Here is a 22,087-nt window from a genome sequence, read left to right on the forward strand (position 1 = left end):
TCCTCCGCGGCTTCTTCCTATTTTAGTTGGATGCAGGAAGTATCTGAGGGGACAACCGCCACATGTGGCGACCATGGGGTGGTGTCGCAGCTCGCAGATCGGGGGCGTCACTGTGGGGTGATTTTACTTTCTCACAGTCTGCTGGCGGCGGTCACCTGCTGAGTCAGGAACGCTGTCAGTTTTGAGATGTGTACTGTCTCTTTAATGGTGGTGTCGCGGTTGCGCAGGTGTAGCAGGCCGCTTTCCAGCGTGATGTCACTCACCAGCACCGTGAACATGACGCCCATCTCATCGTACCTGAAACGCATAGGACGAGGTGAGGAGGGGGCGGCAGACAACCCTGTGCATTCAATACATCATCTGATAATCCCCTCCCCCATGGATGCCAGATTAGAGGAATGTCGCTGGACGCGGCACTCCCATCATCCCTCCACTCACTTCACGAACAGCTGCTCCATCGACGTCTGCACCGTGTCCAAGTATCCGGGACAGACGGCGATCCCACTCCCCCGCAGCTCCGCCGACAACCCCTGACAAACCTGGATCACATGGATGTCGGATTAAAGGACCTGGTTTATGCACATCCGATATGAACATCCAGTATAGCGGAGAGAGGTGTACGCACCAGCCGTAGATCCACCGCCGGGCCCTTCCCCAAATCCACCGCCACTTTAACGGGTGTCAACGACGGGTGAATCTTCAACACCTGAGATGCAGGAGACAAGATGGCGGCACTTAGCAATATCGTCCACCTATATACCTGACAACTGCGAGGCCCAAGAGAATTTACCGCCAACCGCTGCTCCTTCCCCCGCGGGGACAGCGCGTCTGACAGGTACGCCAGCAAACCCAGGTCCAGATCGCTGCTCAGCCACACCACGTGCGGGATGATGGACCGCCTGCTGTCCCGACCCTGAGGAGGAGGAGACAAAACCTAAAGTCCTGGTAATCTGGCAGTCAGGGGGTTTGATAATCCAGCACAGGACTGCAAGACGTCTGAAGTCACATGACCAGTATAATCCAGCACAAGACTACAAAATATCAGAGGTCACATGACCACAATAATCCAGGATATTTGGTAATCTGGCACAGGACTGCAAAATATCTAATCACATGACCACGGTAATCCAGAACATCTGATAATCCGACACCTATTATCTATGAGGCTGGACATAGATGACATGACCGCGCTCAGGTACGTACGTGGAGTTTGGCGTCGGGCCCCGCATGCACCTGTGTGAGGGCGGAGTCATCCATCATGCGCAGCGTCTCCACCGCTTCCTTCCCCCAGGGAAAGTTGTAGTTTATAAGAAGCATCTTCGCTCCCTCGCCATCTTGGTGGTCGCTGCTGCTGAATCCAGACGGGACCTGGGCAAACTGGGGGACACAGGTATGGGTCACCACCAGATATCGCACTTACCTACTGGATCGGTGCCGCCACACACTATGCACCACCACAGCAGCCTGTACCGCCACTCACCCTGAGCCATCACAGCCGCCAGTACCACCACTCATCCTGCGCCACCACAGCAGCCTGTACCACCACTCACCCTGCGCCACCACAGCAGCCTGTACCACCACTCACCCTGCGCCACCACAGCAGCCAGTACCACCACTCACCCTGCGCCACCACAGCAGCCTGTACCACCACTCACCCTGCGCCACCACAGCAGCCAGTACCGCCATTCACCCTGCGCCACCACAGCAGCCAGTACCACCACTCACCCTGCGCCACCACAGCAGCCAGTACCACCACTCACCCTGCGCCACCACAGCAGCCTGTACCACCACTCACTCTGCGCCACCACAGCAGCCAGTACCACCACTCACCCTGCGCCACCACAGCAGCCAGTACCACCACTCACCCTGCGCCACCACAGCAGCCAGTACCACCACTCATCCTGCGCCACCACAGCAGCCTGTACCACCACTCATCCTGCGCCACCACAGCAGCCTGTACCACCACTCACCCTGCGCCACCACAGCAGCCAGTACCACCACTCACCCTGCGCCACCACAGCAGCCAGTACCACCACTCACCCTGCGCCACCACAGCAGCCTGTACCGCCATTCACCCTGCGCCATCACAGCAGCCAGTACCGCCATTCACCCTGCGCCATCACAGCAGCCAGTACCGCCATTCACCCTGCGCCACCATAGCAGCCAGTACCGCCACTTACCCTTCGCCACCACAGCAGCCTGTACCGCCATTCACCCTGCACCACCACAGCAGCCTGTACCGCCATTCACCCTGCGCCATCACAGCCGCCAGTACCGCCATTCACCCTGCGCCACCACAGCCGCCAGTACCGCCATTCACCCTGCGCCATCACAGCCGCCAGTACCGCCATTCACCCTGCGCCACCACAGCAGCCAGTACCGCCATTCACCCTGCACCACCACAGCAGTCAGTACCGCCACTCACCCTTCGCCACCACAGCAGCCTGTACCGCCATTCACCCTGCGCCATCACAGCCGCCAGTACCGCCATTCACCCTGCGCCACCACAGCAGCCTGTACCGCCATTCACCCTGCACCACCACAGCAGCCAGTACCACCACTCATCCTGCGCCATCACAGCCGCCAGTACCGCCATTCACCCTGCGCCACCAAAGCCGCCAGTACCGCCACTCATCCTGCACCACCACAGCAGCCAGTACCACCACTCATCCTGCGCCATTACAGCAGCCAGTGCCGCCACTCATCCTGCGCCATTACAGCAGCCAGTGCCGCCACTCATCCTGCGCCATTACAGCAGCCAGTACCGCCATTCACCCTGCTCCATTACAGCAGCCAGTGCCGCCACTCACCCTGCACCACCAAAGCAGTAAATGAAGCCACTTACCCAGCTCCACAACAGCAGTCAGTGCCGCCACTTACCCTACGCCACCACAGCAGCCAGTACCGCCATTCACCCTGCACCACCACAGCAGCCAGTACCGCCACTCACCCTGCGCCACCACTGCAGCCTGTGCCGCAGCCAGTAGTCGCGCCACTGAGACAACGTTTTTGCAGAGCTGAACCAGCAGAGCGACGCCACCGTCCTTTCTCCAGTCCTGAAATGAGTGAAGATAGCATGTGTCACAATCTGGGCCCCACCTGTAAAGTGATGAACTACACTGTGACCGCTCTACCCGGCTCAGTCAGCAGGAGGGTCTGTGGCCATGGCGCCCCCCACTGACTTTAGGTGACATTTACGCACCCAATACATCCAGAGACGCCCCCCCTGATGGACACGTACCGAGCATGAAGGGCGCCATTGTCGTGTAGGCCCAGGCAAGGGCGAAAGCACTTCCCCACCTCTGCTATACCGAACGGCAGCTTCCGGTTCAGCAGCTCCAGGCAGGCGACGTAGTGCAACAAGGCACCTGCAGCGCAGAACAGAAGAGGGGGTCAGTTACAGGACACGTCAGAAGCAGCACCCACAACAGGATCCCGAGGGGGGGGGGGGCTATTGTGTATTGGGGCTCATTACCATGCAGCAGGTCCTGGCGCAGGGTGCTGTGCTGGCACTCGTCACTGGAGGTGCCCGCCACGTCTCTGCGGTCAGGGTGTGATGTTGGTGACCCCCCCTGGAGGGCAGTGTCAATGGGCAGGACCTGCTCCCGATTCAGCACCACCATGTTCCACCACTCGTTTATGATGTTCTTCTTCATCTCGACGCCCAGAGGACCGAGGCTGAGACCTCCCTGAAGAACGGAGGCCGCACTCAGCCCCTCCCCCAGGAAAAAGCGCCGGCGCCGACACACGTCTAACAGGGCGTCGTGGGTCGGATGCGAGGACGCACATAATCTGACGTGAGGACGCAGCAAATCCCGCCATGACTGCAGGAGGGAGCCGCTCCCCCGGACCACACAGGAAGACATCGCCGACTTCAGTCACGGGACGCCGATCAGTCGCCACCGCTGGAAACCGGTGACCGGAGCGCGAAGAGATCCATTCTGTGCGGAGATCTACAGCAGGGAGAGATGACACATCCCACTTCAGAGCTGCACTCACTATTCTGCTGGCTACGTGACCCCCAGCACAGGGGAGACCGTATGTCCAGCATGCTGACTGCTTCCATAAAAAGCAGAATAGGGAGAGAAATATCATAAGTCACACCTTACATGCTGGGAGTTGTAGTCCTACAAGAGCTAATGAGCCACAGGTTGGAAATTATATAATAGCAGGGTCCATGTGACCTGTAATAACCTTATAATGTCACAGTGGGGCAGGGTCTGTAATAGCCTTCTAATGGCACAGACAGCAAACAGTCTTATATTTTACATCAGTGACGTCACTACGGGTCAGATATAAGAGGCTACTACGGTACCCGTGCGGGATAACGTGTCCGGACACCACGAATACCAAGACCCACAGACCGGCGTCCTGACCTGCAGTGCACGCTCCAGTCCTCACCGCTTCCTTCATGTACTTTCAAAAGAGGCGGGCGCCGGTGCGTTCCAAGCCTCGGCGGAAAGCACGTCGTGCGTTCCACGCCTCAGTGTCATACCTACCCTGCGTATTTCTAGATGTCGTGCGTCTTCGCCCCACCCTAGTGACGTCATACGTAATTTCCTGTACCTCGCCCTAATACGGCACCGCCCCCTATGCTTACGTAGTTGGGCGTCACCTCACTAGGATGTTGTAATCCGATGCGCATGCGCGACAGGCTCAGTTGGTTACGCCACAGAATGAAATGTTTATCTGATTTCTGGGCCGATCCCTCACAATCCTACATGGGGGGACAGACCCCTTGGGACCCCAGCACTCATCCTGCAGATGCCCCCCACTGTATATACCTCTGTCAACCAGCAAGGGGGTGGGTGAGGGCAGTAGGATCAGGCATGGTGAAGTTCTGGAAAACCTAGGCCTGAAGGAGGACGGAGGCCGCGGGGGTCTTATTCCCATCGAGCCTTCACACGTCCCCAGGTAGGTGGTGACGTGCAGTCACCTGTGGGATCAGGTAAGTACATCCTGGGAGGTGGGCGCCGTCAGTTCCTCACCTTCATCTCTACATAAAGGGAGACTGCAGGTGTGAAGGGAAGGTCCTGCTGACAAAGGGGGGATCCAGCCCCTCAGATGACCACGCTCCCCGGCACTGTGTCCTTCCTGGTCCCTGAACGGCCACCGCTGCATCTCTGCGTCATGCGGATCCAAACATCCAGTGACGGGGAGAGAACAGCGGATGTGCTGATCTGCGCGACAGGGAGCCGCAGCGGTGGTCGTGCCGGGAGCAAGGCAAGTAGTCTGTGTGAGGAGCCCAGCCCTTAGGGGGCATTATAGGGGTTTGGATAACTTAATTCATTCTAGAGAAAAAGTACTTTAAAATATGCAAATGAGCAGTTAAGTGCACTGAGGGCAGGACCAAGACAGCCTGTGCACCCGACATCCCTCAAGAACAGGAGGGAGGGAGGGGCAGAAGGACGCGAGAGGGAGGGAGGGAGGGGCAGAAGGACGCGAGAGGGAGGGAGGGAGGGGCAGAAGGACGCGAGAGGGAGGGAGGGAGGGAGGGGCAGAAGGACGCGAGAGGGAGGGGAGGGAGGGAGGGGCAGAAGGACGCGAGAGGGAGGGAGGGAGGGGCAGAAGGACGCGAGAGGGAGGGAGGGAGGGAGGGGCAGAAGGACGCGAGAGGGAGGGAGGGAGGGAGGGGCAGAAAGGACGCGAGAGGGAGGGAGGGAGGGAGGGGCAGAAGGACGCGAGAGGGAGGGAGGGAGAGGGGCAGAAGGACGCGAGAGGGAGGGAGGGAGGGAGGGGCAGAAGGACGCGAGGGAGGGAGGGAGGGAGGGGCAGAAGGACGCGAGAGGGAGGGAGGGAGGGGCAGAAGGACGCGAGAGGGAGGGAGGGAGGGAGGGCAGAAGGACGCGAGAGGGAGGGAGGGAGGGGCAGAAGGACGCAGAGGAGGGAGGGAGGGGCAGAAGGACGCGAGAGGGAGGGAGGGAGGGAGGGGCAGAAGGACGCGAGAGGGAGGAGGGAGGGGCAGAAGGACGCGAGAGGGAGGGAGGGAGGGAGGGGCAGAAGGACGCGAGAGGGAGGGAGGGAGGGGCAGAAGGACGCGAGAGGAGGGAGGGAGGGAGGGAGGGGCAGAAGGACGCGAGAGGGAGGGAGGGAGAGGGGCAGAAGGACACGAGAGGGAGGGAGGGGCAGAAGGACGCGAGAGGGAGGGAGGGAGGGAGGGGCAGAAGGACGCGAGAGGGAGGGAGGAGGGAGGGCAGAAGGACGCGAGAGGGAGGGAGGGAGGGAGGGGCAGAAGGACGCGAGAGGAGGGAGGGAGGGAGGGCAGAAGGACGCGAGAGGGAGGGAGGGGCAGAAGGACCGCGGGAGGAGGAGGGGCAGAAGGACGCGGGAGGGAGGGAGGAGGGGCAGAAGGACGCGAGAGGGAGGGGGAGGGGCAGAAGGACGCGAGAGGGAGGGAGGGAGGAGGGCAAAGGACGAGGGAGGAGGGAGGGAGGGGCAGAAGGACGAGGGAGGAGGGAGGGCAGAAGGACGCGAGAGGGAGGGAGGGAGGGCAGAAGGACGCGAGAGGGAGGGAGGGAGGGCAGAAGACCGAGAGGGAGGGAGGGGGGGCAGAAGGACGCGAGAGGAGGGAGGGAGGGAGGGGCAGAAGGACGCGAGAGGGAGGGAGGGAGGGAGGGAGGGGCAGAAGGACGCGAGAGGGGGGAGGGAGGGGGAAGAGCACGGGAGGGAGGGGCAGAAGGACGAGAGAGGGAGGGAGGGAGGGAGGGAGGGGCAGAAGGCGCGAGAGGAGGGAGGGAGGGGCAGAAGACGCGAGAGGGAGGGGGAGGGAGGGAGGGGCAGAAGGACGCGAGAGGGAGGGAGGGAGGGAGGGGCAGAAGGACGCGAGAGGGAGGGAGGGGCAGAAGGACGCGAGAGGGAGGGAGGGGCAGAAGGACGCGAGAGGGAGGGAGGGAGGAGGAGGGGCAGAAGGACGCGAGAGGGAGGAGGGAGGGAGGGACAGAAGGACGCGAGAGAGGGAGGGACAGAAGGACGCGAGAGGGAGGGAGGGAGGGACAGAAGGACGCGAGAGGGAGGGAGGGAGGGGCAGAAGGACCGGAGGGAGGGGGAGGGAGGGAGGGGCAGAAGGACGCGAGAGGGAGGGAGGGAGGGAGGGGCAGAAGAGGACGGAGAGGGAGGGAGGGAGGGAGGGGCAGAAGGACGCGAGAGGGAGGGAGGGGCAGAAGGACGCGAGAGGGAGGGAGGGGCAGAAGCAGAAGGACGCGAGAGGAGGGAGGGAGGGGCAGAAGGACGCGGAGAGGGAGGGAGGGAGGGAGGGACAGAAGGACGCGAGAGGGAGGGAGGGAGGGGCAGAAGGACGCGAGAGGGAGGGAGGGGCAGAGGACGCGAGAGGGAGGGAGGGAGGGACGGGCAGAAGGGACGCGAGAGGGAGGGAGGGAGGGGGGGGCAGAAGGACGCGAGAGGGAGGGAGGGGCAGAAGGACGCGAGAGGGAGGGGGGGAGGGAGGGGCAGAAGGACGCGAGAGGGGGGAGGGAGGGGCAGAAGGACGCGAGAGAGGGAGGGAGGGAGGGGCAGAAGGACGCGAGGAGAGGGAGGGGGGGGGGCAGAAGGACGCGGGAGGGGGGAGGGCCAAAGGACGAGAAGGAGGGAGGGAGGGAGGGGCAGAAGGACGCGAGAGGGAGGGAGGGAGGGCAGAAGGACGCGAGAGGGAGGGAGGGAGGGGCAGAAGGACGCGAGAGGGAGGGAGGGGAGGGGCAGAAGGACGCGAGAGGGAGGGGGAGGGGCAGAAGGACGCGAGAGGGAGGGAGGGAGGGGCAGAGAAGGACGCGAGAGGGAGGGAGGGGCAGAAGGACGCGAGAGGGAGGGAGGGACGGGCAGAAGGACGCGAGAGGGAGGGAGGGAGGGACGGGCGAAGGACGCGAGAGGAGGGAGGGAGGGAGGGGCAGAAGGACGCGAGAGGGAGGGAGGGAGGGAGGGGCAGAAGGACGCGAGAGGGAGGGAGGGGCAGAAGGACGCGAGAGGGAGGGAGGGAGGGGCAGAAGAAGGACGCGAGAGGGAGGGAGGGAGGGGCAGAAGGACGGAGGAGGGAGGGAGGGGGCAGAAGGACGCGAGAGGGAGGGAGGGGCAGAAGGACGCGAGAGGGAGGGAGGGAGGGGCAGAAGGACGCGAGGGAGGAGGGGCAGAAGGACGCGAGAGGGAGGGAGGGGCAGAAGGACGCGAGAGGGAGGGAGGGGCAGAAGGACGCGAGAGGGGGGAGGGAGGGCAGAAGGACGCGAGAGGGAGGGAGGGGCGGGCAGAAGGACGCGAGAGGGAGGGAGGGGAGGAGGGACGGGCAGAAGGACGCGAGAGGGAGGAGGGACGGGCAGAAGGACGCGAGAGGGAGGAGGGACGGGCAGAAGGACGCGAGAGGGAGGGAGGGATGGAGGAGGGACGGACAGAAGGACGCGAGAGGGAGGGAGGGAGGAGGGACGGGCAGAAGGGAGGGAGGAGGGACCGGGCAGAAGGACGCGAGAGGGAGGGAGGGAGGAGGGACGGGCAGAAGGACGCGAGAGAGGGAGGAGGGAGGAGGGACGGGCAGAAGGACGCGAGAGGGAGGATGGGGAGGAGGACGGGCAGAAGGACCGCGAGAGGGAAGGAGGGAGGGAGGGAAGGGCAGAAGGACGCGAGAAGGAGGGAGGGAGGAGGGAAGGGCAGAAGGACGCGAGAAGGAGGGAGGAGGGAAGGGCAGAAGGACGCGAGAAGGAGGGAGGAGGGAGGCAGAAGGACGCGCGAAGGAGGGAGGAGGGAAGGGCAGAAGGACGCGAGAAGGAGGGAGGAGGGAAGGGCAGAAGGACGCGCGAGGAGGGAGGAGGGAAGGGCAGAAGGACGCGAGAGGGAGGGAGGAGGGACGGGCAGAAGGACGCGAGAGGGAGGAGGACGGGCAGAAGGACGGCGAGGGAGGAGGGACGGGCAGAAGGACGCGAGAGGGACGGGCAGAAGGACGCGAGAGGGAGGAGGGACGGGCAGAAGGACGCGAGAGGGAGGAGGGACGGGCAGAAGGACGCGAGAGGGAGGAGGGACGGCAGGGCAGAAGGACGCGAGAGGGAGGAGGGACGGGCAGAAGGACGCGAGAGGGAGGAGGGACGGGCAGAAGGACGCGAGAGGGAGGAGGGACGGGCAGAAGGACGCGAGAGGGAGGAGAGGGACGGGCAGAAGAAGGACGCGAGAGGGAGGAGGGACGGGCAGAAGGAAGCGAGAGGGAGGAGGGACGGGCAGAAGGAAGCGAGAGGGAGGAGGGACGGGCAGAAGGACGCGAGAGGGACGGGCAGAAGGACGCGAGAGGGAGGAGGGACGGGCAGAAGGACGCGAGAGGGAGGAGGGACGGGCAGAAGGACGCGAGAGGGAGGAGGGACGGGCAGAAGGACGCGAGAGGGAGGAGGGACGGGCAGAGGGACGCGAGAGGGAGGAGGGACGGGCCAGAGGGACGCGAGAGGGAGGAGGGACGGGCAGAGGGACGCGAGAGGGAGGAGGGACGGGCAGAGGACGCGAGAGAGGGAGGAGGGACGGGCAGAGGACGCGAGAGGGAGGAGGGACGGGCAGAGGACGCGAGAAGGAGGAGGGACGGGCAGAGGACGCGAGAAGGAGGAGGGACGGGCAGAGGACGCGAGAAGGAGGAGGGACGGGCAGAGGACGCGAGAAGGAGGAGGGACGGGCAGAGTGCTTGGAGGTTAAACTGGTAGGAGATTGACATTTTAGGCTAGGGCTACACGGCGAGCTGTTTCTCTGCAGAAACTGAGGCAGAGACAAGGTATGGCTACTTTCACACACGTTTGGGGTGGATCTATTCAGATAATACAGCAGTCTGCATCCGTTCAGGGTGGATCCATTTGTATTCTCTTTAACATAGCCAAGATGGATCTGTCTTAACCATTAAAGTCAATGGGGGGGGGGGGGGGCAGATCAGTTTTCTATTGTGCCAGTGAAACCAGATCCGTCCCCTTGACTTACATTGTGTCAGGACGGATCCGTTTGGCTGCAGGCAGCGTTGGTGTCCGCCTTGAGCGGAATGAAGGCTGAACGGAGGCAAACTGATGCATTCTGAGCGGATCCTTTTCCATTCAGAATGCATTGGGGCTGAATGGATCCACTTTGGACCGCTGAGCCCTGAACGGGTCCCACAAACAGAAACCAAACACCAGTGTGAAAGTGGCCTAAAGCGGCTTCAAGACCTTGACCATTTACATTAGACAAAACCTACCGTGGACAGAAGATCTAGTCATGTAACCCAGTGATGCCAAATCCAGCACACGAAGCCGTCTCATGCAGCCCGTGCGACTCCCTGGATAAAGTCTGAAAGTACAATACGCCTTAGACTTTCCCCCACATTCGTTAGCACAGTGATCGCTGTGAACGGCGCAGCGATGCTTCCTGTGCCTGAAATAACCAATAGCAGAGCTCCTTACAGCAAGGAGCTGTTAGTCATTGGTACAGGCACGCGCTGGAGCAAAACAGGTCCTGCAGTGGGGAAAGCTGGTGAGAGCTGGAAGGAGGAAGGGCCGGCTCCAGGGGTGGCTGTTGTAAGGAGAGCGGGCGCATGAGGACCTTGGGAAACATGACAGGGCCGCTGGAGAGGTAAGGAGCCGTGGACTTTTGTGACTGGTCCCCGGTGACCCTCCTGTCACCCCACAGGGAAGCAGCTGAACAGACTCCACCAACTATGGTGGGACCCGTTCAGGATCCTGTCTTTTTACCGGATCGCTGCATACAAGGCTTTTTTGTCTGATCTTTCAACAGAATCTGCAACAGACTCCAACGCAGATTTGAAGGTTACTCATGTATTTTGGTAATGCTCCCACGTGCCCCTCAGTGTTTGCATTTCTTTCTGGCAAAGCTACCTGGTTCGGCGCACGACATTTATACCATGTCTAGTGCGGCCCTCAGACAATAAATGGTTGGGCACCACTGATGTAACCTGTTCTCAGGCGATGAGGGTTAAGAAATTGGCCTCACATGGCATGAGCTGTGTTTGGGGCTGGCACCGACCTGTAGACCCTGACTTTAGCAGGAACTCCTTTCTTCACCCCAGATCAGATACACGCTGTATCACAAGTGCCTGTTCCAGTTCAGGGTGGTGGTGGAACCTTCAGCTGTTCAACTACAACTCCCATTCACTTATAAGGGTGAACTTTAAATAGATGAGCATGCTGGGAGTTGGGTTTAGAACAGCTGGTACCCCCAGTATAACTAGTAGTAAAACATCCCTGATACTGCAGTCCACCTCATGGTACCACCACAGGCTCCACTGCAGTTAACCCCTAGAGGCCATCACTGCTCCAGCCTAACCCCTAGCAATGAGCGATTGAGCACAGGACACCAGGTTGAGTTGAATGGTCTTTATTGAGGGCCATGCGCTGCCCCCGTTACAGTACGTCAATCACTGTACATGGACGTGAGAACACTGGCCGCGTCTAGTACAAAAAAGAAACTAAAATGTCTTCAGGAATGTAGAGAAACAGTCAACTTAAATAGTGAAAAGTGCACTACAGTCACTGGGGCAGGCGGCTGACCCCACCACACCCTGTCCTGACTTAAATAACCAAAGGGAAAAAAAAAATATAAAATTAAAAGCAAAAATGGACACCGAGTGCGCTGCTCCTCACTGAGGGTAAGCCCCGGGCATGGTGTATCCTAGCATGGAAGGAGCTGCTGGAGTCACTGTGGCGGCTGCTGCTGCTGGGTAGGTGTATGCCTGCTGGGCCATCCCGTTCTGCATGGCTGCTGCGTACTGTTGGGTGGCGTCATAGCTGTTCTGGTAGGCGCCGTTCTGGCCGGGCCGCTGGTACGCTCCTTGGACTGCTCCCTGCATGGCTGCGCCGTAGCCGTTGGTGTAGGAGTTATTATACGACTGCGCTCCAAAGCCGTTCTGCTTGTTTCCAAAGTCCCTCTTAGCTCCGAACCCTCTGTTGTAATTCTCCCGATCCCCCCAACCCCGCTTGCCTGAAGAAAAGCGGTCACGACGGTCGTTCATTCCTCCTCTGCCTCCTCTAAAGCGTCCTGCACAGGAATAAGAGAAAAGTTAACACTCCGTCCTGTGAACGCGGCTCCGAATTACACCCTGGCCAGGAGGTTGCAGCAGTATAACGGCTCATCCGACAACGTGGCTGCTGTCGGATCACAACCTTATCAAGTTAACTAAGGACTCATTCTACAAGTCAGAGGCGTCTCGGTGCCTTAAGACACTAGTTACTTATCTGAATTACAATTGCAGCTCTGGAGGATTCCATGCTGTGGAATCATGCCTTGTGCCTTACCTCTGTCCTCCACCAGCTGGAGCAGCTTGGGGTTGATTGTCTGGTTGGCTTCGCGGAGCACAGCGATCAGATCGCCCACTTGTTTGGCATTGTTGGGGGTGAAGAAGGTATAGGCAGTGCCCGTGTTGGTACTGCGGGCTGTCCTCCCAATACGGTGGATATAATCCTCAGAGGAGTTAGGGTAGTCATAATTGATGACAAATTTCACATCTTCCACATCTGTAAAGTGTTGTAGTGTGGCAAACAGGAAGGAGCAAGCACACCACAACAGCCAGACCAGAAAGACAAGTTAGAGGGGGAACGACACCCGACGAAGGGTGTGAGGGCTGAAAAGAAGAAACGTTACCAAAGAAAGTCGTGACAAACCTACAGTGCATCACCCGACACATCTTACCCGACTCCCCTAACAATATCAAGTGACATCTGACAGCTTCTCCGTGGCACGGCCACCAAACGTGGCAGTAGCCTCCTCATGTGCTGCGTCCGAGGACCCTGGAGAGAACTTCATGTGGTCCTCACACGCACACTAGAAGCCAATGCTTCTCTTGCCAAGACCCAACAACCACGACTCCACCCCCCCATGGTCTAGCAGTATGGGCGAGCTCGAGGATAGTAGACCAATGTTTCGGGTTGTTTTGTTCAGGGGTACACCCGTCTCGGCAAGAGGTCCCAAGAAGCCAGGGTTCACTTGAGAAATTTGTTGCCCTCAGGCAGGTCTCGACATGACGACTACGCTACAGGTGAGGGAGGATCGTGAAATCTCTGGAGTGCTGCTCCGCCTGCCCACATCTCTACCCACTCATGTGCCAGTACTCACCAATTTTTGTCTACAAAAGGCTTAGAACCAAGAAAGTCAAATACACCAAGGACACCCGCTCTCCCTGGCAAGTCTTGGCCGGCTCCTCGCTGAAACTCGCCGCATCTCAGGACAGATCACGAGTAACAGCGCTGAATGGCAAGCATGCAAAAGTGCGGGATGGCAGTGGGTGGGGTGTCAGTGACAGGTGGGGAAAGAATGGTTAAATACAGAGTCTGCCTTTTGAAGATTACTGGCACACGATGTTCAGCATTTTTTTCCACCTCGACTAGGAGCAGCCAGCCGATTTATCCACTAGTCCTCCGTCCCCCTCGAGTCCTCGGATTGTCATGCCTAGCCATGCCATAGAGACCGCACCTTGGTGAAAAACAAAACTCAAGAGAATTGAAGAGGTTAAAGAAAGCAGAATAGACTTTCTTTAAAAATAAACATTAACAGGAAAAAAAAAGTACAAGATGTGCCCAGCTGGGGGCGCTATACTGACCTAGACCTCGGGATGCAACGTCTGTGGCAATGAGGATGGGGGATTTGCCGTGTTTAAACTCTGGAGATACAAAGATGGAAGATCAGATCAACATAATTGAGACCACTATGAGAAAATCCAGGACATCGGAGCTGACACTCACCATTTAACACCCAGTCACGCTCCTGCTGGCTTTTGTCACCATGAATGCCCATAGCAGGCCACCTGCAACACAAGACACCAGTTAAATACAAGCACTACAAACTGGTCATTATACCAACTCCCCAGTATACTCCAGAGCTGCACTCACTATCCTGCTGGTGCAGTCACTGTGTACATACATTACTTATCCTGTACTGATCCTGAGTTACATCCTGCATTATACTCCAGAGCTGCACTCACTATTCTGCTGGTGCAGTCACTGTGTACATACATTACTTATCCTGTACTGATCCTGAGTTACATCCTGTATTATACTCCAGAGCTGCACTCACTATTCTGCTGGTGCAGTCACTGTGTACATACATTACTTATCCTGTACTGATCCTGAGTTACATCCTGTATTATACTCCAGAGCTGCACTCACTATTCTGCTGGTGCAGTCACTGTGTACATACATTACTTATCCTGTACTGATCCTGAGTTACATCCTGTATTATACTGCAGAGCTGCACTCACTATTCTGCTGGTGCAGTCACGGTGTACATTACTTATCCTGTACTGATCCTGACAACCTTGCTGATGGTTTCCTGTAACAAGTACAGCTCTGAATTCTAGTAGTCAGCAATACCTGTACTGAGACTAACCAGCAGGGATCTGCATGGAGCCCTATAAAGGTACGGAAGGTGAACCACTTACCCGTCTCTCCGTAAGCGGCGGGTCAGTTCATCACAGCGCCTCTTTGTCTCCACAAACACTATGGTCTTGTTCTCCTTCTCGCTCATGATTTCCTCCATCAGACGGACAAGCCTATGGAGAAGCAGCAGGTGAGTGCGGGAGCAGGAATGGCAGTACTATACATGGGCTAGGAGGGGGTGGTGGCACTACAAGAAGCACATTGAGGTTACGTACTTGTCGTCCTTCTCGCCCTCGTTGCACACGTCCACGATCTGCAGGATGTTGTGGTTGGCACTCAGTTCCAGGGCACCAATGTTTATGTGAACATAGTCCTTTAAGAAGTCTTCTGCCAGCTGCCGCACCTCCTTTGGCCATGTGGCGCTCCACATCAGGGTCTGTCTGTCAGGCTGTGGATAGAGTCATGGGTTAGACCCACAGACTAGGCCCATCACTGGGTTAGACCCATCGACAGGACCAGCGGTAAACCTCTACTCACCCGGATCTGGTCCACAATCTTCCTGATCTGAGGCTCGAAGCCCATGTCAAGCATCCTGTCTGCCTCATCCAGTACCAGGTAAGTGCACCTGTTCAGGTTAGTCTTTCCAGCTTCCAAAAAGTCAATGAGACGTCCGGGTGTGGCAATGCAAATCTCAACACCTGCAGAGAAGATTAGATGTAGTCACCCTGAAAATGCCCAGCAGCTGGAACCAGCTAACCACCGTGAAGCACTCACCTCTCTCCAGGTCCCTCAGCTGGGGTCCCTTGGGTGCACCTCCATAGATACAGGTGGACTTCAGGCGGCACGCTCTGCCATATTCTGCTGCCACTTGCTGCACCTGCTGAGCCAATTCTCGGGTAGGTGCCAGCACCAGGAGCTGTAGGAGACAAAGGACAGTCGTGTATGTGTAGCAGGGGACAGCGCAGGCGCTGCACTTATCTGCAGGATTTCAGCACCCACACTGGTGCTACACCCCCATATACTTACAATGGGTCCATCGCCTCTCTGAAGGAACGGCTGGTGGTTGATGTGGACAATGCCGGGAAGCAAGTACTGTGGATAAGAGCAGACAGTCAGCCATCACTGCGGACCCCCCAGAAGATCATATGACAAGAGGGGCCACACCAATACTTACAGAGAGAGTCTTCCCAGACCCTGTCATAGCAACGCCAACCATGTCCAACCCGCTCAGGGCCACCGGCCAGCCCTGGCTCTGGATGGGGGTAGGCTCAGTGAAGTTCTGGCGCTTCAGCGCCTCCATGATAGTGACTGTAGAAGAGAGGACAGTGAGCAGAGGGAGTGGGGGTATGGGCGAGACACGGGGAGGGGGACAGAAGGAGAGGGGCCGCACCTGGGAAGCTCGCTTCATGGAACTGGAGGACAGGCTTGGGGCAGTTTTGGCCACGGACGGTGATCTCCTTACCCCTCCGGTACTGCTCAGCATCTTGCTGCAAAGAGGAGACAAAAAACCCAATGAAATAACAAAACAGATGAGGGGGCCCAAAGAGCAAGGGCGACAGAAGAGGAGCCCGAGCAAGGCCAACAGCGGCAGGTCGGGGCTCAGCTTACCGCAGTGCGGCACGCCACTTCAGGGGTCTCCTGGTAGAAGTTCTTCTCAAATTTTGGCAGCTGTTCCAGGTTCCATTTCTTTTTCACGAGTCGCTCTCCTGGGTTACCAAACTTTCCAGATCCCCTGTTACCTCCAAAGCGGGGAGCGCCACCAAATCTGAGGGGGAAAAAAACAAAAACAACCAGTTATTTCTCAATACCTGCACTGATACACCAACCCCTCAGCTGTGGCACTCCTGCAGTCAAATGAACACCATAAGGGTTTCAACTCGCTGACAGCAAGCAGGGATCTGAATGTTATTTCAGGAAACAGTATCTCGGGCAGCAGCTGCGGTGAGTAACCAGAAACCATTACGTCAGAGATCAGCGAGCGGCCGCTCAAGACTTCCAGGAAACAGAACAAGCTGCACCCAGAGCAACAGGAACCGGCCGCGTTACACAACCGGGACAGCAGCCAGGTCTTAAAGGGCCGGTACCACCCACAGCAAGACACCACTAATAACAGGAGGCAATAGACTGTATTCTCCTGTACTACAGTCATCCTCTCCCCTGAAATGGCTGATAACAGGGAGCAATAGACTGTATTCTCCTGTCCTACAGTCGTCCTCTCCCCTGAAATGGCTGATAACAGGAGGCAATAGACTGTATTCTCCTGTACTACAGTCATCCTCTCCCCTGAAATGGCTGATAACAGGGAGCAATAGACTGTATTCTCCTGTCCTACAGTCATCCTCTCCTCTGACATGGCTGATAACAGGGAGCAATAGACTGTATTCTCCTGTCCTACAGTCATCCTCTCCCCTGAAATGGCTGATAACAGGGAGCAATAGACTATTCTCCTGTCCTACAGTCATCCTCTCCCCTGAAATGGCTGATAACAGGGAGCAATAGACTGTATTCTCCTGTCCTACAGTCATCCTCTCCCCTGAAATGGCTGATAACAGGAGGCAATAGACTGTATTCTCCTGTCCTACAGTCATCCTCTCCCCTGAAATGGCTGATAACAGGGGGCAATAGACTGTATTCTCCTGTCCTACAGTCATCCTCTCCCCTGAAATGGCTGATAACAGGGGGCAATAGACTGTATTCTCCTGTCCTACAGTCATCCCTTCCCCTGAAATGGCTGATAACAGGGAGCAATAGACTGTATTCTCCTGTCCTACAGTCATCCTCTCCCCTGAAATGGCTGATAACAGGGGGCAATAGACTATTCTCCTGTCCTACAGTCATCCTCTCCCCTGAAATGGCTGATAACAGGAGGCAATAGACTGTATTCTCCTGTCCTACAGTCATCCTCTCCCCTGAAATGGCTGATAACAGGGGGTAATAGACTGTATTCTCCTGTCCTACAGCCATCCTCTCCTCTGAAATGGCTGATAACAGGGGGCAATAGACTATTCTCCTGTCCTACAGTCATCCTCTCCCCTGAAATGGCTGATAACAGGAGGCAATAGACTGTATTCTCCTGTCCTACAGTCATCCTCTCCCCTGAAATGGCTGATAACAGGGGGTAATAGACTGTATTCTCCTGTCCTACAGTCATCCTCTCCTGAAATGGCTGATAACAGGAGGCAATAGACTGTATTCTCCTGTCCTACAGTCATCCTCTCCCCTGAAATGGCTGATAACAGGAGGCAATAGACTGTATTCTCCTGTCCTACAGCCATCCTCTCCTCTGAAATGGCTGATAACAGGGGGCAATAGACTGTATTCTCCTGTCCTACAGCCATCCTCTCCTCTGAAATGGCTGATAACAGGGGGCAATAGACTGTATTCTCCTGTCCTACAGTCATCCTCTCCCCTGAAATGGCTGATAACAGGAGGCAATAGACTGTATTCTCCTGTCCTACAGTCATCCTCTCCCCTGAAATGGCTGATAACAGGGGGCAATAGACTGTATTCTCCTGTCCTACAGCCATCCTCTCCCCTGAAATGGCTGATAACTGGGGGCAATAGACTGTATTCTCCTGTCCTACAGTCATCCTCTCCTCTGAAATGGCTGATAACAGGGAGCAATAGACTGTATTCTCCTGTCCTACAGCCATCCTCTCCTCTGAAATGGCTGATAACAGGGGGCAATAGACTGTATTCTCCTGTCCTACAGTCATCCTCTCCCCTGAAATGGCTGATAACAGGAGGCAATAGACTGTATTCTCCTGTCCTACAGTCATCCTCTCCCCTGAAATGGCTGATAACAGGGGGCAATAGACTGTATTCTCCTGTCCTACAGCCATCCTCTCCCCTGAAATGGCTGATAACTGGGGGCAATAGACTGTATTCTCCTGTCCTACAGTCATCCTCTCCTCTGAAATGGCTGATAACAGGGAGCAATAGACTGTATTCTCCTGTCCTACAGTCATCCTCTCCCCTGAAATGGCTGATAACAGGGGGCAATAGACTGTATTCTCCTGTCCTACAGTCATCCTCTCCCCTGAAATGGCTGATAACAGGGGGCAATAGACTGTATTCTCCTGTCCTACATTCATCCTCCCCCCTGAAATGGCTGATAACAGGGAGCAATAGACTGTATTCTCCTGTCCTACAGTCATCCTCCCCCCTGAAATGGCTGATAACAGGGGGCAATAGACTGTATTCTCCTGTCCTACAGTCATCCTCTCCCCTGAAATGGCTGATAACAGGGGACAATAGACTATGGCAGTATACTGTGGGCAGGGAACAGTTAACCCGTCATGTGATGGCTCCTATCGTGAACAGCACGCGGTGACGCCATCTTGTACACATGACGCCGGCCGTGACTCGTGTGATTAGGGAGAAGCCACTGTCGGCTACAAGGAAAGTTTCATTTCCTTGGTATCTGCACTTTCTGCTTGTTGACAGTGAATAGAAACCCTGTCGTAGCTCTACAGATCTGACAAAGGATGTTACAATATATCCCAGGTGATCAAATCGCACCCAGATATATATTACATGATAAATGGTGGCACGGTCTATGCCCCCAACTCTATTACATAATACACAGTAAAGTACTGGTATATCCCAGTAGTTACATCTATATACCCCGGTAGACACTGATGATTTCCGCCCGTATAAGCCCCTGTCTCTATTACATTATATATGGTAGAGCGGTATATTCCAGTTATTACATCCTCTATATACCCCCAGCTATATTACATGATATACGGTAGAGCAGTATATTCCAGTAGTTACATCTATATACCCCGGTAGACACGATTCCCGCCGGTATAAACCGCCAGCTCTATTACATTATATATAGTAGAGAGGTATATTCCAGTAATTACGTCCTCTATACACCCCCAGCTCTATTACATAATATACGGTAAAGTACCAGTATATTCCAGTAGTTCCTTCTAGATAACCCAGGTAGACACGGTTGATTCCCGCTCTATTACATGATATACGGTAGCAGTATGTCGTAGTAGTTACCTCCTATATATACCCCGTAGACAGATAGTTCCCGCCCGTATAAGCCCCCGCTCTATTACATGATATACGTTAAAACGTTATATTCCAGTAGTTACCTCTATATATCCCGTAGACACCGATGATTCCCGCTCTATTACATGATATACGGTAGGACAGTATATTCCAGTGGTTACCTCCTCTATATACCCCGTAGACACAGAATTCCCGCCCGTATAGGCCCCCGGCTCTATTACATGATATACGGTAGCTGACGCACCAGCGATCTCCTCACTTACAGGAGCAGTATACATATGACCGGCAGGGGGCGCTGCGGCGCGCAGATCCCGGCAGGCCGCTCAGGGCCGCATGTGTCGCACCTCCCCCATCTTCACCCGCCGCCATCTTGTGATGAAACAAAGAGCCGGCATTTTGTTTCGCCGCCATCCCCGCAAAGTGGAGCCTCCCCCGCCTTCTCACCGGGTACGGCACCGCAGCGAACAAATCCGCATCGCCCGCTAAATAGCCACAGCTAATGCCCAAAATACACAGATCAATGAGAAAACGCCCTAAACCCCTAACGAACATACAAAGCGCTGGAGCGCCGGGCCACAAGACTGGCAGCCGGAACACTGCGCTCCCGGTCGGTGACTTACCCTCTATCGCGGCCTCTGTCGTTAAACCCAGGCATGTCTGTGCTGTTACTCGGGGTACGTCTAGTCCGGGAGTCACGAGGTGGTGGAGATGTTCACTCTGCGGATGCCGGTTATAAAGAGAAAGAAAAGCCGGCACGACACGCCCACATGACGCAACTGTCCCGTGACGTCACGTATCCCTCCGCCGCCTCAGTGGGCTTGACCCCGCCCCCTGTCGCCATCTTGTTTGTGGGCAGACGCCTTCTGCGACAACACAAATAAACTATAAACAAAATGTAGCTACTCGTGCCGTAAATGTGAGGCGCCTTCTGAGGAGACGGAGACGGTGAAGTCGGGGAAAAGGCGCTGCGAGCGGAGGAACGGTGCCCTTCACAAAGATGGCGGCGAAGAGCCTCGCCGCAGCCATGTGGGCGGGGCGACGGAAGCGGGTTTAAAAAGGGCGGGCGGAAGGAAACTCGAGAAAGATTGAGTGTGTGTGAGAGAGAAAGAGTATGTATGTGCGTGTGTATGAGTGCGAGACCGCGTGTATGAGAGAGAGAGAGTATGTATGTGCGTGTGTAAGTAAGAGAGAAAGAGTGTATGTATGAGTGCGAGACCGCGTGTATGAGAGAGAGAGAGTATGTATGTGCGTGTGTAAGTAAGAGAGAAAGAGTGTATGTATGAGTGCGAGACCGCGTGTATGAGAGAGAGAGAGAGAGTATGTATGTGCGTGTGTGAGAAAGAGTGTATGTATGTGCGTGTGTATGAGTGCGAGACCGCGTGTATATGTGAGAGAGAAAGAGTGTATGTATGTGCGTGTGTATGAGAGAGCGAATGTATGTATGTGTGTGAGTGTATATGTGTGTGAGAGAGAGAGAGCGCCTGTGTGTATGAGAGAGAGAGCCTGTGTGTATGAGAGAGTACGTATGTGTGTGAGAGAGAGAGAGCGCGCGCCTGTGTGTATGAGAGAGCGAGCGTGTGTGTATGAGAGAGAGAGCGTGTGTATATGTGAGAGCGCGCCTGTGTGTTCTGGTCCTTTTCTACTACATACACATTGATCTTATTTGATCGCCCCGGGTGTTGGCACCTGCGCCCGTGGGTGACATGAGAATACCCCTCTGGCTATGCCCCCTGGTTGCGGGGCTGTGTGCCCGGAGACTGGCAGTACAGGCCGCCGCTGTGGAAGTGATGAATTGATCAGATATACTAAACTGCGTCAGCGGTTTATGAGTATACAGGCGATTCTGATCCGCTGGCGGCGGCGCTCCCTGCGGCATGCGAAGCTGGTGTGCACCCTTCCGAAAGTTCCTTTAAGAGATCAAGTCTGTAAAATGCCCAATAAACTCTTTGCCGTCTGATCAACGGGTGTAAAACGCCCTAAAACCCGTCCCCTGGAGATGGGCGCGCTGGTGTCACCGATCCCGTACCGCCGCAGCTCGCTCTGCGCATGTTACAAATAAATACGCTTCACCTGAAAAACTGCGCCGTCTGAATACGTGTGTAGAGGGAGGAATGATCCTTGGGAGATCACAGCAGATCGGTTTACCCCTCCCCCACAGTCACCCTGCATACCCATGCCACCTTGGGGGGCCACCCTGTACACACCTACCTACAGCCCGCGGAACCACTCTGCAGTATGGGGCAGGTACCAAATAACGGTTAAGTGCACCATCTCCACTCATTGCACCGTGGCTTCCCTGGTGAACCGGCCACAGAGAGGAGCCCCCTTATTATTGGAGGGGGTGCACTTACCTGTTATTAGGTACTTGTGTGTATAGGGTCTGTGGGTGGGGGGCTTCTGTCTGGTGACGTCCCCGCAGGGTCTGGACCGTGTGTGGGGTGATTCAATAGCTGTTTATGCCGTGGGTTTAACCCTCTGTAATGCAAATTTAAAGAATTCTGACGCAAATTGCGCCCTGTGAATAGTCCCGGCAGGACCGCGTCTGATGGTGCGAGGACACTCCGGCGGATGCTTCTCCGCCAGTCCTGCAGCCGTCCAATAATCTGAAAATCCTGGATTCTTCCTCTATAAACATGGCAGCCGCGCGCTTCGCCCCCTCCGTACACGTGTAGGATCGGTGTTGGGCTACACGCACACGGTGCAGATAAACCGCAGCGTCACACAAACACTGGGATCTGACAAGTCTCATGTACGCTTTG

General features: G+C 56.4%; 2 protein-coding genes and 1 non-coding gene across 6 annotated transcripts; 1 reads left to right on the plus strand and 2 right to left on the minus strand.

Moving 5' to 3' along the window:
- Positions 1-128: 128 nt before the first annotated feature.
- POLG2 (DNA polymerase gamma 2, accessory subunit) lies at positions 129-4,450 on the minus strand. Of its 4 annotated transcripts, none has more exons than XM_044298239.1 (9): positions 4,377-4,450; positions 3,476-3,953; positions 3,242-3,368; positions 2,951-3,056; positions 1,204-1,377; positions 791-913; positions 626-706; positions 439-539; positions 129-297 (listed from the first exon to the last, which is right to left on the minus strand). In XM_044298239.1, the coding sequence occupies exons 2-9, from the start codon at positions 3,864-3,866 to the stop codon at positions 132-134; spliced, it is 1,269 nt and encodes a 422-aa protein (XP_044154174.1). In that variant the 5' UTR covers positions 3,867-3,953; positions 4,377-4,450; the 3' UTR covers positions 129-131. The 4 variants fall into 4 exon arrangements, with proteins under 4 accessions (XP_044154174.1, XP_044154173.1, XP_044154176.1 ...); XM_044298238.1 differs by having other exon boundaries at positions 4,316-4,432; XM_044298241.1 differs by lacking the exon at positions 4,377-4,450 and adding an exon at positions 4,110-4,282.
- A 6,844-nt stretch (positions 4,451-11,294) lies between these two features.
- On the minus strand, positions 11,295-20,106 carry DDX5 (DEAD-box helicase 5). Its single transcript, XM_044296785.1, has 13 exons — positions 19,949-20,106; positions 15,912-16,068; positions 15,694-15,790; positions 15,478-15,611; positions 15,330-15,395; positions 15,078-15,219; positions 14,841-15,001; positions 14,579-14,751; positions 14,366-14,476; positions 13,671-13,732; positions 13,529-13,588; positions 12,228-12,446; positions 11,295-11,970 (listed from the first exon to the last, which is right to left on the minus strand). Exons 1-13 carry the CDS (start codon positions 19,981-19,983, stop codon positions 11,573-11,575), a joined length of 1,815 nt encoding a protein of 604 aa, XP_044152720.1. The 5' UTR covers positions 19,984-20,106; the 3' UTR covers positions 11,295-11,572.
- Positions 20,107-20,781: 675 nt separating this feature from the next.
- LOC122942957 lies at positions 20,782-21,180 on the plus strand. The gene has a single exon (XR_006390793.1).
- The last annotated feature ends 907 nt before the right edge of the window (positions 21,181-22,087 follow it).

This window comes from Bufo gargarizans, chromosome 6 (genome assembly GCF_014858855.1).
Source record: "Bufo gargarizans isolate SCDJY-AF-19 chromosome 6, ASM1485885v1, whole genome shotgun sequence".
NCBI lineage: Eukaryota > Metazoa > Chordata > Amphibia > Anura > Bufonidae > Bufo > Bufo gargarizans.

What these genes read in the sequence shown, in the direction of transcription:
- DDX5 (XM_044296785.1), bottom strand. Translation starts at nt 19,983, where the DNA reads ATGCCTGGGTTTAACGACAGAGGCCGCGATAGAGG. An exon ending in CGTTGCATCCCGAGGTCTAG is followed by an intron (nt 12,447 to 13,528) that starts GTCAGTATAGCG and finishes AACACTTTACAG; the next exon opens with ATGTGGAAGATGTGAAATTT. An exon ending in CCAGCTGGTGGAGGACAGAG is followed by an intron (nt 11,971 to 12,227) that starts GTAAGGCACAAG and finishes ATTCCTGTGCAG; the next exon opens with GACGCTTTAGAGGAGGCAGA.
- POLG2 (XM_044298239.1), bottom strand. Translation starts at nt 3,866, where the DNA reads ATGTCTTCCTGTGTGGTCCGGGGGAGCGGCTCCCTCCTGCAGTCATGG. An exon ending in GCGCCAGGACCTGCTGCATG is followed by an intron (nt 3,369 to 3,475) that starts GTAATGAGCCCC and finishes TCTGCGCTGCAG; the next exon opens with GTGCCTTGTTGCACTACGTC. An exon ending in GGCTGCAGTGGTGGCGCAGG is followed by an intron (nt 1,378 to 2,950) that starts GTGAGTGGCGGT and finishes TGTGTCCCCCAG; the next exon opens with TTTGCCCAGGTCCCGTCTGG.